Here is a 15,952-nt window from a genome sequence, read left to right as displayed (position 1 = left end):
ATCGAAGTACCGATGTATCTGTGATTATCAATATTTTCATTATTGAGTATAACATAACATATCCTATTGATATGCTACTTTAAAATATCATGTTCATATGATATATATCCTATTAAAAATCATATTTAGGATATGTATTTCCTATCCAATGAGATATGATATATTAGGAAATACATATCGTATTCTATCTTATCCTATCAATCAAACATAAAAAATATAAGGGATAGTTTGAGAATTGTTTTTTGAGAACAATTTTATGTTCTCCATAACAAAAAATATAGAAAAGGCGTTGGACAACAAAAAAATGTACATATCATATCCTATCTTATTCCGCCAACTAGTATAATATAGAAAATATAAGGATCTGTTTGATAATTAATTTTTACAATAATTTTATGCTTTTTAGAAGAAAAAACATATGAAATACTTTTGATAACAAAAAACTATTTTCTATTTTGTGTACTTAAAAAAAAAGGGTATATTAAAAAAATATTTTTTAGTTGTTTTTTGTTGTCTTCATTGTTTGTATAAGACTGTTTTAAGAAATCATTATACAATTATGTAAAATCGTTAAGAATAAAACACTATATATAAAAATTATTTTTAAAATATATTTAAAATATTAAAAACATGTTAAAATTATTTTAGGTTGCAAAACAAACTTTTGTTCCATAAAAATCAAAGAACATTTTTCAAAATTTGTTCTAAAAAATTTTCAAAACATGCCATAATAATATTTTTTTTCTCATTTTTAAAGCATTTTTTTTATTTTCAACTTGTATAAGAAATTATCTTATATTTAATTGGGGTGCATTATGGTAATGGTAATTTTTAAACTAAAAAATAGTACTTTAATGCTTCAATTTTGGAAAATAATTAACATTATGTTTTTAGGTGGGAAAATAAAACAATATTTAAATATTTATTGCGGAATAAGTATTTAGAAAATGTTAAAAAAAAATGAAATATAAAAATCAATTATGTCAATTTTTTTTTTTAAATGGAATGAAGAAAAGAAGGGGGGGATTTCTAGTCTTGCCGCCATTAGCTCTCCTTTGGCCAAGGGTTTCTACTGTACAATTCTCAGTTCAAAGAGACACCAGAACCAGATACTCCTATTACCTCCATTTTCTTGTTTTTTTTCCCCTTCAATGGCTTCAACAACTCCTCACCTCATTACTGTCGACGATGACGACGTCAGTTCATTTCATTTTCCTCTTTTTTTAATTTTTTAATTTTTAAAAAATTTTTAAACCCATCCTTCATCTCTCTCCAGGAGTTCGATTGGGAAGCAGCTTTTAGAGAGATAGATGTGGCTTGCCAAACCACGAAACCCTCGATTTCATGCTCGGACAACAACAAACCCAAGCTCTCTAAGCAATCTACTCTCGATAGATTCATCAGCCCCGCCGGCGCTGTACCGCCATTGGAGAATGGGGATACATTAGATAGAGATAAAAGTAACTTGGTTGGTGATGAAGGGCTGTGCTGCATTGACGTTGATGCTGAGGCAGCCAAAACTTGGATATATCCAGGTTCTGTTAACAGCCAAAGCATGTTTTTTGGATGATTTTGGTGAAGTGGGTTTTCAGGGATAAATTGAATTTTGGATTATTCATGTGTTTGTTGTTGCTGTGCTACTGTTTTAATTGCATGTCCATTCATATTCTTGTGTTTTTCATAATTTCCCAAGTGGGTTGGCCTATATTTGTTGCACTTGGTAGTTGATCATATTCGAGTTCTATTCACAGTCAAAACATGAATTTTTACTTTTATTTTTTTCATTTTGTTTCTGGGTCATTTTGTGAACTGGGTTTCTAGGAACGAATTTAATTTTTGATTTCTTTCTTGCTATTTTTTTTGGGGAACTTCAATAGTGGGTTATGCTTATATTTGTTGCATTTGGTATGGGTGATTTTAATGAGCAACGGTGGGTGTTAGCCTATTAAATGATTGCTGCGTGAAAGTAGGTTTTGGGGAAAAAAACTTAGGATTTTTTATTATTTTATTGGAGCTCTCAGCTCTGCATAGCAATTCATCTTCTTGCTTCTCTAAAACAAAATTTAATATCATCAATATCATCAATATAATACTTCTTGGTTTTGACCCAAGAGGGTCCTGATAATTTGCTTTGAATATGGCTTTGTAAGTTTGAATTTATTTAATCTTATCGATATCATCAACATAATACTTCTTGTTCTTGATTTTGATGCAAGAGGGTCCTCAAAATCAACCTTAGATATAGATTTCTTATTATGAATTTATGAACTGATGATATGGCTTGACAAAAAAGGTTATGCATTGATTTTTCTTTGCTTGTTTTGCAGTTAATGTTCCTATGCGTAAATATCAGTTATCTATAACCAAGACAGCTCTATTTTCAAATACATTGGTGGCGTTGCCAACTGGTCTTGGCAAAACCCTTATTGCTGCTGTTGTTATGTACAACTATTTCAGATGGTTTCCTGAAGGTAATGTGATTCTCTGCACTAATTCTTTTGTTACCTCCTCCAAACCTCCAATTCTGTCATTAATTTTCATCCTTTGGCGTAATTATCATTCTTTTAATTGTTAATTCAGAATCATGCAACAACACTGTCACCAATTGTAATGTTATATATCTCACCATATGTTTCAATTGTCTGGCTTTTATCCCCATAGGAAGGACTAAGGAGATCAGTAATATCATCACAGTTTTCTTCTTGTGGAGCTCTGGCACACTTAAAGTTTTAGGTGTCGAATTAATATGGTAAAGAAGTTTTTTGTCTTGGGTGGCCAGTGGTTATTGAGGGTCTTGGAGATATAATTATTGGATGCTAGCGATTGTGGACTTTGGTAGGGAGTTCGGTTTGATGGACAATAACTTAGGGTGGTTGTTGAGAATCAAATAGAGTTGACTAGGGCTTTAATCTTTTAGGACTTAAGGAGAGGAATAAGGAATAAAATTATAATAGCAAGAAAAAAAAAAGATAGAGAATGAAAAGAGATAAAAGAAGAAAAGATAAGGAACATTAGAGTCCCACTACACCTTCTAAAAGTCTTACTTATAAGAAAAATAATGAAATCTTACTACTCGAAATTGCAAGGTTTGAAGAAAATTTAATATTATTCATCATCAATCTTGTTTTATAGCAATTAGCCTTATTTGTAAACTTTAGAAAACCTTACAAACTCAATAAAACCAAAAAAAAAAATAAAAAAATAAAAGATATAACTTTGGAAATTTTTTTGTTGATTTTTCAGTCAAGGCTTTCTATTCTTATTTGGAGCCTGATAAAGAGAAAAATTTCCCCATGAAGGTTATTTAGAATTCTTGGGTCTTGATGAAAGTGAGTTTCTTTACATAGGAAGTAACTTGGGAAAGAATTTTAACTTGGTGAATAGATGTTATCTTAGAGTTAAGAAGAATTAGTTGATCAAATATTTCTTTATTGTGCTATATTAACGACATTGTGGCATTTGATTGTTTTCATTATTTTATCGTACTTTGGGTGATGCCCTCTATAGTTGAGTGGCCTTTTTAAGTTGGTAGGGAACTTGTGTGGGTAAGAAAAGAAGAAAGAGATAGAGGGTGGCTCTATTGTGCTTATTTTGGGCTACGAAAGGAGAGAAATTGTAGATCATTTGAAAATGTTTAGCAGTTGGAACAAATTATCTAAAACTTGTTATTGTTTTGCCTTTTGCTTCAGGTGTTTTTTTTTTTTTTTTGGTCTTTTTTTGTGCTTTTGGGCGGCATTTGTATGGGTTTCGTGTACCTCAATGCGCCTCCTTTTGTTAGATCTTATATGTATATAGGAGTTCTTAGAAAACAATAATTTTTGTAAAATGGAAAGTTTAAAGTATAGGAACTTATTATAAAAGGGAATTTTTGAAAAAAAACTTGTAAATTCTAAATAAGATTCAAATAATCAACCTAGTTCACAAACATGACCTGCTCTTGTAAGAATGTGAAGTGAAATGGATGTGGTTTCTCCTAGAGGAAAGTGCTAGTTCATAGTCGAGTTGAAATCCTTTAAGATTTCAATAGAGGAGGTCAAAGGTAAGGTGCTTGGGAAGATTTGTGAGAGAGGCCAAAACTTTTCTTCGTGGATTAGTTTTGGAGGGAAGGGCTTAGCTTTGCTAGTGGAAGGGGATGAGACTTGCTGCACAACCAAGGATGGGGGACCCTTTAGAAAAGCTTGCGTAGAGGGGGGTAGACGTTACTTTTTGGAGTTGTGCAGTAATAAATCAGGGTGTTTCTTGCTTTGCTCTATATTTTTAGTGGAAGAAAAGGGGTTCTCCTTGGTTTTCTCTGAGGGGAGAGGTTTTTTAGGGGGTGGAAGATTTTTTCCAATAAGTATATTTCCAATATCAATATATGCCTCTGCCTTGTTCGTTTTTGCAATCTGTGTTTTTTTTTAATTAAAAAAATAGAGTTCTGGTATTTTGGAGTTTTTGATGAAAAATATGGTTAGAAATCATTAGGAAATGAGATTTCTATTGGAATACACGGAAACCGTCGGTTTCATTTTGGGTCACAAATGGGTCAAACAGACCTTGTTGAAGGTAGAAGATGATTACATGGGGTATGTCGTTTTGACTGTAAAGAAGGAAGAAATAAGTAAAAAGAAATAAGAAAAGGGGCAATAGCCCAGTTGGTCTCAGCCTTACCTTTTCCCAGCTGTTGCCCAGGTTCAACTCCTCCTAGAAGCAATCTTAATTTTTTTTTTTTTTTTAATGGAAATTCATAAAATTTAGCGTTTTAAGATCTTTTTATTTATGGATTTCTTTATGGATATTTGATGTGCTAAATTATTTATTTTTGTTATTTGTATGTATATTTTTTTATGGTTTATTATGCATACAACATTAAGTTAAATAATTTTGCACATTAAATTAATTTAAAGGTTCTTTATGGATTTAATTTTAGATATTTATGTGCTTATAATATTTATTTCATAATTTTGTGTATGATTTATTGTTTTATTATACATGCAATATTGAGTTGAATAATATTAATACATAACCAATCATTGAAGTTCTACAAATTGCTGATGACAATTCAGTAGATTAAGTTGTTCAAGATTCACCAGAAATTGTTGAACAACCGGTTGAGCAACATGATTCTCAGGAAAATGTTGATACAACATTAAGGAGATATACCAAAGCAAGAAAAACAACAATACCTAGTGATTATGTTGTGTATTTGCAAGAATCGGACTACAACATTGGAGTCGAAAATGATCCTAAAATGTTTTCACAAGCCATAAGTTGTAAAGAGTCAAATTTATGGTATGATGCTATGAAAGATGAGATGAATTCTATGACATCTAACAGAGCCTAGAATCTTGTTGAGTTGCCTGATGGTGCAAAAGCCATTGGATGTAAATGGGTCTTCAAGACAAAGAAGGATTCATTGGGCAACATCGAAAGATATAAAGCAAGACTCGTTGCTAAAGGATTCACTCAAAAGGAAGGAATCGACTACAAGGAGACTTTTTCTCCTATATCTAAGAAAGATTCTTTTTGTATCATTATGACATTGGTTGCACATTTTGACTTAGAGTTGCAAAAAATGGATGTGAAGACGACCTTTCTCAATGGAAATCTAGAGGAAGAGGTTTACATGAAACAAACAGAAGGATTTTCCTCTAGTGGTGATGAGCATCTGGTATGCAAGCTTAAGAAATCCACTATAAGACATAAATTCTCTAAAACATGCTCATAACAATCCTGAAATAGCAATTAGATCATAAGCGGAATTGAAGATAGATCGAAAACGTACCTCCCTCCATTGCCATTCTCACACACTCACGGGTTAAAAACAGTGTCTTTATTTTATTTTATTTTCTTTGGGTTTTAGGTGCTTCTAAACCTTTCTCAACCTCTTCTTAGATGGTTTTTTTGAGACTGAAAGAGATTGAAGGCTTAGGGGACCCAACCCATTAGTACTCTGCCCTTTAAAAGACTCTTTCCATCACAGAATTTGCTTTGAGCATGCACAAAACATGGGGTAATGATGCGAATGTGGTTCCGAACGTGTCTCCTCGTTCCTAAATTGATGGAATGAATGTGGACCACATTCCGAATCACGTCGTCGGTTTGTTATCAAAGGTCCAGGAGAAACAAAATCCCAACAGCCAAAACTTTTCTTTGTGGATTAATTTTGGAGGGAAGGGCTTAGCTTTGCTAGTGGAAGGGGATGAGACCTGTTGCACAACCAAGGATGGGGAACCCTTTAGAAAAGCTTGGGTAGAGGGGGGTAGATGTTACTTTTTGGAGTTGTGCAGTAACAAAGCAGGGCGTTTCTTGCTTTGCTCTATATTTTCAGTGGAAGAAAAGGGGTTCTCCTTGGTTTTCTTTGAGGGGAGAGGTTTTTTAGGGGGGTGGAAGATTTTTTCCAGTAAGCTGAGGAGCGCCTTGGTGTTTCCTCGGCTTGTAAGGGTGTGGAGAAGTCCTTCACAACTTCTAAGGGTGCGGCATACCCATAGTTTTGCCTTGAGGTTTATGTTTTGCTTCATTTGGGAAAAATGTCTCAAGACTGCCTTTAGCCTTTTAAAACATTAGCTATTTGATATTTAATGAGCTACTCTCATCAATACTAAGACTAACTAGTTAAAGGTGGAGCGCTACCACTCAAAAAGGGAACTCAATTGCTAAAGCTAGCCGAAGAGAATGCCTTTAAGCTGTTATGTGACAAAAATAAAACCTTGCTCCACTAAATGGGAGGAATAGCTATTAACTCATTGGTTGTGCAGTGGAACAACACTCAGGAGGAGTTCTGTACTAAAGCACCTACTAACAAGCTATTTTTGTCTTGAGAAGTACACAAAGGAGTTGATCTTCAGTCAATTTTGCATGAAGCCTACTATATTACTCTCCCTTTCATTTTGCAACTATTTGCATTTTGTTTTACTTATGAAGTTCAGTTTGAGGATTCAAGTTAGAATAAATTGATATGTATTTGTAGTGTTTCTATGACAGGGAAGATAGTTTTTGCAGCTCCTTCTCGGCCGCTTGTCATGCAACAAATAGAAGCATGCCATAATATAGTAGGAATACCACAAGTAAGGTTTTTTCTCAGTTTTCCATACAGGTGTATGTTGTATGCTCAAAATTTTTAGTCCATTTTCCATGGAATTGTATCACATTTGCTTAAATGTTTGTCTTTAGTTGGATCATTCCATTAGCAGAATAGTTTACATATTTTGAAAAGATTTGGATCAAACTGATTGCAGGAGTGGACCATTGATATGACAGGTCAAACAAGTCCTACAAGGAGAGCTGGCCTCTGGAAAGCTAAACGAGTTTTCTTTGTTACACCTCAAGTGTTGGAGAAGGATATTCAATCTGGTAGATCTCTATACTCTACCTATAATTTATTTATGAATGACTATTGAGTGGACTGTGGCCTAGCTGTTGGTTTATGTTATTTTGAAAAGCTGGAGGAATATCTGATATATAGTCTTATATATGATCTATTTGAAGATGAGAACTATGATAGGAAATACTGAAACAAATTTTGTTTGTGGAAAAATTTTCACATTTTGGGGAGAGAGTTATTGAAACTGTCTCAGTTTTGATACATTGATAATTTTGAAGGATATAGTACATGTTAAGAATCTAACTTTCGAAAAAAAAGGAAAAGAGCCTGTATGATTGGTGAAATAACTTCTATTGGAAAATCTGTAGGTTTGTAGAAAATAAATGAGTGGATACAGACCTCATAAAAAGGGGCTTGGTGCATATCAAGTGTGGCCCTTGTTGTTATTGTTGGTTTTTGTTTGATATGCAAATAGGGATGTATTAATAAAACCTTAGCAAAAAAACACACCATTTACATGGAAAGTATTCAAGGGAAACCACAAGGAGAAAGGAAGAAGAAAATTAGATTATCATCCTTCGTTTAGGCCATCTATGAAATTCCAACAGAGAGTAGTTGATCATCTCCAATGAGACTGTGGATCACTCTGAGACTGATTTGGTGAAAGCTTCCTTCAAGTTTTAGTCAGAAAACTCCTCATTGAAAACCCAACTGTTATTCACACTTTCTTCAGCCTCTTAAGCATGCCAATCCAAGAAAAGATCTGTAATCAGATTGGAAAGCTTCAACTGTAGATATAGAAATATTGCTTTCTAGTTCTCTGTTTCTCTGATTCAGGTCAAAATTATTATCAGCTGTCAGTCTGGACACTCTTCCTTCTCTGCATATGCTAATTAAGTTCTATGTCATATTCTTTCTTTTGTCCTTAGATCTGACTTCAGTATTGGTTAAAAGTGAGAGTTTGTAAGATGAGTTTAAAACGACATCAAGGGCGGCTCAACATGAAATAGGGTCTTAGGCGACCATTTTCAATTAGGCTTTTTTATATTATATATGATAATATTATTTATCCATTTATATAATATAAAGTTCCATTTCAAAAATTTATATTTCTTGCTTTTTAAGATTCAAACTTATTAATTAATTCTTTGTAATCAAGTTTTGCTAAAATATATTTTTCAATAGATAAAGTAGCTTATCCACTTAATCTTTCTTGTTACATTGTAGATCGTAAATAAGATTTTATTAATTTTAATTTTGAAGAACTTTTTTTTGCAGAAGCAACCTTCATTGGTATAGCTAATAATATTTTATAAGCGATACATGCATTTGGAAAAGAATTTAATTTTTTTTATATGTAATTGGTCAATTGGATTGTTTGTTTTGCTTTGTACAAATTCCCTTAAAACATTTAATTCTGAAAATAAATCCAAACCATCAATATCAGATAACTCATCATATATATCGATTGCTCATTTTTGAGATTCAATTATCATCTATTTTTATTTTTTTAAAGTTTTTCATATCTGGATTCATATTTTCTAGCAAACATGTTAAAAAAAAAAAAAAAAAAAAACCATAGAACAACACAACAAAACAAGACAACAATTTTTAGGTTGGCTGAGTTGCTTGATTGCAAGGCTTCTGGTTGGCCTATACTCTAACTGGATCTTCCTTTGGGAGGGAATCCCAAGGCTTGTGGCTTTTGGGATCCAGTGATTGAGAGGATCTCGAGAAGATTAGGTGGGTGGCAAAAGACTTATTTATCTTTTGGAGGTAGGATAACTCTTATCCAATTTTGCCTCACCCACATGCCCTGCTACTTCCTTTCCTTGTTTAAGATACCCATTTTAGTGGTTGCAAAAATTGAGATTGCAAAGGGATTTTTTATGGTCAGGGGTTGGGGAAGGTAAAAGAGATCATCTAGTTAGTTGGGATGTAGTGTGTAATCCGAAGGCAAAAGGGGGATTGGGATTTGAGAAGATTTCTCTAAGGAATCTCGCTCTCTTAGGGAAATGGTTGTGGAGGTACCCTAGAGAGGGTTCAACTCTATGGTATCAGGTTATTTTAAGCATTTATGGATCACACTCTAATGGTTGGGATGCTAACACTTTAGTCAGATGGTAACATCGTTGTCCTTGGAAGGCTATTGCACAAGTCTTTTAGGAGTTTTCCAAGTTTACTCGGTTTGTGGTAGGAGATGGGGAAAGAATTCGGTTCTGGGAGGACTTATGGTGGGGGGACCAACTTTTGGGATCCCAATATCCAAGATTATTTAGAGTAGTCTTGGATAAAAATATTTCTGATAAAACAAAGGCTATGAATTAATTAAGGAAAATACCCAAAAGGGGGGGTGAATTGGGTTTTTCAAAATCTTTTTCCACACAATAATATATGCACAAAATAAATAAAGGAAAGAGATAAAGTTAGAGAATTCAAACTCGGGTTTGTAGTGGTTCGGCCCTTCCTTGCCTACGTCCACTCTCCTCAATCTCCTAACCGAGTGAGGGTTCCACTAACTTGAAGCTTCAATCAAGCTTTCAATCGTCTTACACTTGGATTCCGGCTCCAATGGGCTCTTACACAATCTCTTCAAGATTTGAACCACTTGAAGGCTTTCACACTCAGTTTACACAAGGATGAAACTCTCAACCTAGCTTAAGGATGGCTCAAGTACAAGAGAAAGCTAGGATGAATTGCAAGAGTGCACTAAGAATATGCAAGTGATGGTTTGATGCACTTAGAAAGAAAATGAGAGCTTTTTGATCAAGAACAGGTAGGTGGGCTTTGAATGCAATTGTTCTCTTGTTCATAAATGAAGAGGAGCTCTCAATTTATAGGATTCTAAGCTCGGGAGACAAAAACAGCAGAAAAGTAGCTTCGACCGGACGAGCAAAGGGTCGACCGGATTACTAGCCGTTGGTGCATTTAATGCATGGCAGGTTACCGTTGCCTCTACCGGACATCGACCGGACCTCGACCGGACGAGGGTGAGGCTCGACCGGGAAGAGAAGGCTACTGGGAGAGAGAGAAAATTTTGTGTCTCCCTCGACCGGACCTCGACCGGACAAGGGCAACCGGTCGACCGGTTCCCCAACCGGTTGAGCCGGTTGGCCATAGCCACGACCGGTTGAGCCTTTTGGCCCCGAAAACCTATCCTTTTTGATTTCTTTCTTTTCCAATACTTAGGCAAAGTCTTTAGGTGAGTTAATATGCCAATTTTGAATCAATTTGCCTAAGGTATATTTGATAAAACTCGGGTTTTAAAGAAAATCAAGTTTTAGAGAATAAACCGAGTTTTCTAAGATGCATGAAAAGGTATGAACATCCTAAGTGCACTCATGCTATCATCTTACATTCATTTCCTATGATCACAAGTCTTCCAAATGATCTCGATCCCGTATTCGTTTGGTCCTTGATGAATTTTTGAGATTAAGCCTGAGATTCTTAACAGTTTAAAACAATTAGTCACTTAACCATGGTTTGTTATCATCAAAACCTGATTAGGAGAACCCTTGGGCTAACAATTTCTATTTCTTCAATCTCGAAACTACTTGTCATTTCTCTTGGAACTTTAATTTCCGCCGTAACCTTTCCGATTCTGAGATAGAAGATTTAGAAGGCCTCATGCGGTCACTTGATGGTTTGCATCTATCACCTTTGGTTTCAGATGCGAGATCCTGATTTTTATCTTCTTCAGGGCTTTTTCAGTCAAATCTTTCTTTCTAGCCTTATCCCAATTTTCTGGTTCTCCTCCAGTTTTCCCTACTAAGTTCATTTGGAATTCTCAAGTCCCTTTCAAAGTCAAGTCCTTTCTCTGGTTAGTGCCACACAAGAAGGTAAATATTAATGACTTGCTACAATTGAAAAGACCCTACAAAGCTCTTAGTCTTGATATTTGTAAATTGTGCATGAAGCATTGAGAATCAACAGATCATCTTTTCTTACATTGCTCTTTGATGATGGGGTTGTGGTACAGATTATTTCAATTAGCCAAGATGGATTGGGTTCTCCCGAGGAGCATTTTCGACATGCTGTCCATCAATTATAATGGTTTTGGTTTATCTAAGAGAGGAATAGTTTTGTGGCAAGCTGCGAGCATCGCTTTAATTTGGGTTGTGTGGCAAGAAAGAAATGCGAGGATTTTTTAGGATAAAGCAAGGAATTCAGAATATCTTTGGGGTTCTATTCATTTCCTTGCTTCTCTTTGGGCTTTTTGTTCCAAGGTTTTTAAGGGAACTCCCCTTAATGTGTTACAACTTGATTGGATAGCGGTGTGCAATTCCAAAGGGTTGGTCTAATCTAGAGAGTTTGTATGTTTTTACTGTGTATTTTCTTGTTTTTGTATTTTTGTAGTTTAGTTTTCTTTGGTGGGAGGATTCCTCATCCTTCTCTTGTACTTTTTTCTATCAATATATCCCTTTGTCATTTCCTATCAAAAAAAAAAAAAAAAAAAAAAAAAAAAAAAAACAAGACAACAAAGCAAAAAAGCTGGCACCACAAATTAAAACAAATTATGCAAATGTGCTATTGTACTTAGACCTTTGATGAAATACAAACTTGATAGGAATCGACTTCTTAGATTTAGTACAAAGCAAGTAGAGTTTCAATTTTGAAATAATTGGTATAAGCATGTAAATAGGATGAATTAGAAGGGAAGTGAGTGAGAAAGAAAGAATTAGAAGTGAGAAAGAAAGAAGTGGAGATGGTATGAGATAAAAATAAGGAAGGAAGTTGAAGGAGATAAAAAAACTTATTAAGTTTCATGAAATCAATAGTTCTTTTTTTTTTTTTTTTGGAACAATAAAATTAGAATAATAAATGCTAATGGCTACAATGGCTAGTTGAATCACTTAAAACAAATAATTTTATTTACTGAACTTTTACTTATTAATATTTGTTAATATGTCAAGACAAACTATTTAGATAATTTTGAAAATTTGGGCTTTTTCTTTCTCTTTTTTCTCTTTTAGTTTTTTATTTTAATTAAAATAAAAAATTATCATTAATTATTTAAAAATATCTAATAAAAACTTAATGTGTAAATAAAGCAATAATAAATTTTTTTTGGGCCTTTTATGGAGTGGGGGCCTTGGGCTGTTGCCTTACTTGCCTAAAGATGAGGCCGACACTAAGCCACATATGGGTTGATCCCCAATGTTACATGTTGAAATGCAGTCCAATTAGACACTGTTTCCAATAATTTGCATTTGCAGTGAATATTTTTGGAAATTAATAATTTTCTCTTTCCCCTTATTCATTTAGCATGATTGTTTAGCTTTTCAACTATTTTACAAGTGACTATAACTTCTATGCCACTATTTCGAGTAATTTTCTTTGGTTCTTTGTTCTATTGCTAGATTTCATTACTAAGTAATTTCTTGCAGGTATATGTCTGGTAAAATACTTGGTGTGTTTGGTGATTGATGAGGCTCATCGAGCTTTGGGAAATTATTCCTATTGCACAGCAGTTCGTGAGGTTTGCTGTTGTGTTTATTTCTTGTCCTCAATCATATTTAACTGATAGATTTGAATTCTACGATGGACCCCTGTTTCAGAAGTCAATCTTCTAAATGGTTATTGCTTGAAGCTCCTGATTTTTGTTCTATGAACATATTCATCTAATTATAGATGACTTAGTATTGATTTTTGTGCTGCCCCTCATTAAATGGCCAAGTGATCTTACATTTACGTTGGAATTATATATCATTTTTACTTTGTCATCTTTTTTTTTTTCACCCTTCTGTTCATTGCATCCTCCTATTTTTCACTCCATGAAGTCTTAATCATACTGGTTTTTCTTTTGTTTATGAAAAAAATGAATGCAATTGCTACAATGATTCCTTTTTTCCCTTTCCCCTTTTTAATAGGCAAAATAGTTCATATAATGGGTAAAATTGCAATTGCTGCAATGATAGAGTGACCATATCATATCTTGACTGGTTCTTTTGGATCAATCTAATGCAGAGCACTGAGTTGGTTATCCATTCTGTAGTTTGGAGTTTGTACTATAGGCTAGTCTAATTTTGAGCCTTAATCCTAAAAAAACCAATGAGTCAACTTCAATGGTCAATTGAGTAAAATTCAAACATGTAGAATTGGATTATAATTACTCACATGTTTTTTTTAAAATGAAGAGATGGAACAAAAGAATGTCATTTTTGTTTCATCCTGGATACAGCAGAAAGATAAGGCTTAGTATTCCTCATCTACAAATATAAAAATATTAATACCTAATAGTCCATTGTAGTAGGAAAAATGATGAATTTTATGCCTGTCATTGTTAGTTCAGTGTTTTGTATTTTTTGGATGCATTTTCTGGTTTTGGTATTAATAATGCTTCGAATTTGTAGTTGATGGCGGCACCAGTGCAGCTGAGAATCTTAGCTTTGACAGCAACACCAGGATGTAAGTTACCTATCTTCTACTTGTGTTGTATAAATTTTCCAGAAGTTTTTGGAACCTTATGTCAAAGGAAATTATCCAGCAAAGCAGCAATCTATCCAGAATATAATTGATAATTTGCATATATCGACGCTTGAGTATCGTAATGAAAGTGATCATGATGTCAGCCCATATGTGCATAACAGGAATGTTGAATTAATAGAGGTACATTCTAGTTTTTTCTCTAGTGGAGTTGATTATTCACACTTATTTTCTCAAGGGTTTGACTTCTTCCTTCCAATTATGCTAGGTTGCGATGGGCCAAGATGCTATTGAGATAAACAATGTGCTATTAGAAGTAATACGACCATTTGTGATTAGGCTTTGTGCAGTTGGAGTGCTTCAGAATAGAGACTTGCAAACTGTATGGTCCCTTTTATTTTAAATTTTTTCCCTGGAAGTTCTCCATGATCTAATTTGATTAATAAGTTTTGTTATGCATTTCCATTTCTCTTGGCCACATGCTATAATGCATTGTTATGAAAATTCTTGCTGGAAATTTCCATAAAATGGGTGTCAGGCTCCATTTGAATCCCTTAGAGAAATGGCAAATCTGAGGATTTTTTGGAAGTTTCTACTTCTTGTCCATATAGTTAGTACACCCCCTTGTATTATTTTTTATTCAAATACACTTGCAGATATACATGTATACATGGTTTCAAGTAGTAACAATTCTTTTGCAAATTATTTCACTTTCAAGTTGCAGTATTACTATTAGGCACCTTCTCTCTGTGGTGTGGTGAGCAAATGTGTCAGTTTCCACGTTGCATAATTTATTGTGAAATTTTACTTGTTGATATCCTGTAATTTGCATTTTTGTTGTTTATCTAGATGATGAAAAAGTATCTTGGAAGCATTCACTGATAATTAAAAATAATAATATTATAAGAGAAGAACCATTAGGTTCTTATTTTCATAATCTTGAGTGTTTGAGAATTGAAAGTAGCAATTGCTTGGAATTGGGTGGTTCTTGTATTTGGCTCCCTTTCATGGTATGCTTCTGTGATTTGTTATTGGGTTTAAATATCCTTAGTTGAAATGATCTGTTATACCTACTTCTACATGCATCTGTTGAAGAGATCATCTTGATAATGGACAAATCAGGATTGGTCGAAGTTTTTGGAGTGTTAAACTAACCTGCACTCTTGTAGGTCCAAGGTGCCAAGACTAGCATAGTATCCTTAGGCTTCTTTGGAAGACGTAGAGAGAGAGGTTAATAACTTCTGGTGTTTAGTGGCAACTTGCTGGATCAGTGGAAATTAGTGTTAAGTGGCTCTGTGGCATAATCACAAATATATGAACAAACTTGTTCATGTGACAACTTGGTCTCATACATGTTATTCATTTGCTAGTTTAATTGTTATTGTTGAATATAATGTATTTATAGTGTATAAGTTTCTTTCATTTCTTAATATAGGTCACATATATGGTAGTTAGTTCAACCTTACCTTGTATATATATTTCTCTATTGTAAGAAGTTAACAATATATGAATGAGAATTAAGGTTTTCTCTCTCTCTCTTTCAACATGGTATCAGAGCCAAGGGAGAAAACTTTATTCTTTCTGGTTTACCCGTGTAATTCATTCCGGTCACCTTTTCCATCTCCCAAAGCTTTCCGGTCAGCCATATCGTGGTCAGAAAACCCTCATCATCGTCAACATTTTTCTGGTGACTTTTTTTTTCGGTGATATTTTCTGACATCGACCACATCATCAGGAGCGCAAAGAGGAGATCTGCAACTTTTCTCAAAGCACCGGAGCCAAAAACCCACCCACGCGCCTCCCATGCGCCACTTTTCTCTGGTGGCTTGAATCCCACGTGCCAGTGCGTGAGGGCACGTGGCCCACTTTCTGGTGCCGAGTTTCTTCCACCAGGCTCGTCCAGCGCCGTCTTGCACTTCTAAGCCTCCGTCACTCCTCTCCGAACCCTGCTTTTCCCTTTTTTTGGCATTTCAGCCTCCGCGGGTTTTCTTTCAGCCTCCTCGGGTTTTCGTTCAGCCTCCTCGGGTCTTCTTTCAGCCTCCTCTGGCCTCCGACGACAGCTCCCTTCCTTGGCCGAGACCTGTGTGGGCCTTGGGAAGGCCTCTTCTTCATCTCCAGTCACTTTTTTCCTTTGTTTGGGTCCCGACATACCAAGTTCTTCTTCCACAGCTGTGATCCGACCTCCCTTTAGGGCTCTCTTCGATCCAAACGTGATTCAATCTC

The 15,952-nt window shown here is 34.6% G+C and overlaps 2 protein-coding genes across 4 annotated transcripts in view; one reads left to right on the top strand and one right to left on the bottom strand.

The window, feature by feature from the left end:
• Positions 1-1,044: 1,044 nt before the first annotated feature.
• The window catches only part of LOC117907000 (DEAD-box ATP-dependent RNA helicase FANCM), a 37,932-nt gene continuing 23,024 nt past the window's right edge, over positions 1,045-15,952 (top strand). For 2 of the 3 annotated variants that reach the window (XR_004649933.1, XM_034820304.1), the window contains exons 1-9: positions 1,045-1,196; positions 1,277-1,535; positions 2,328-2,471; positions 6,964-7,046; positions 7,218-7,332; positions 12,691-12,782; positions 13,657-13,711; positions 13,791-13,912; positions 13,998-14,111. Coding sequence is in view for 2 of the 3 variants with exons in the window: in XM_034820304.1 (XP_034676195.1) it covers positions 1,152-1,196; positions 1,277-1,535; positions 2,328-2,471; positions 6,964-7,046; positions 7,218-7,332; positions 12,691-12,782; positions 13,657-13,711; positions 13,791-13,912; positions 13,998-14,111 (1,029 nt within the window). In the remaining variant the exon portion in view is untranslated. The remainder of the gene's footprint in view (positions 1,197-1,276; positions 1,536-2,327; positions 2,472-6,963; positions 7,047-7,217; positions 7,333-12,690; positions 12,783-13,656; positions 13,712-13,790; positions 13,913-13,997; positions 14,112-15,952) is intronic. The other variant, XM_034820305.1, reaches the window with a different exon arrangement.
• On the bottom strand, positions 8,482-9,152 carry LOC117906425. Its single transcript, XM_034819440.1, has 2 exons — positions 9,149-9,152; positions 8,482-8,588 (listed from the first exon to the last, which is right to left on the bottom strand). The coding sequence occupies exons 1-2, from the start codon at positions 9,150-9,152 to the stop codon at positions 8,482-8,484; spliced, it is 111 nt and encodes a 36-aa protein (XP_034675331.1).

Source organism: Vitis riparia, chromosome 18 (assembly GCF_004353265.1).
Source record: "Vitis riparia cultivar Riparia Gloire de Montpellier isolate 1030 chromosome 18, EGFV_Vit.rip_1.0, whole genome shotgun sequence".
NCBI classification, from domain to species: Eukaryota; Viridiplantae; Streptophyta; class Magnoliopsida; order Vitales; family Vitaceae; genus Vitis; species Vitis riparia.
This window is presented reverse-complemented; position numbering and strand designations above follow the sequence as displayed.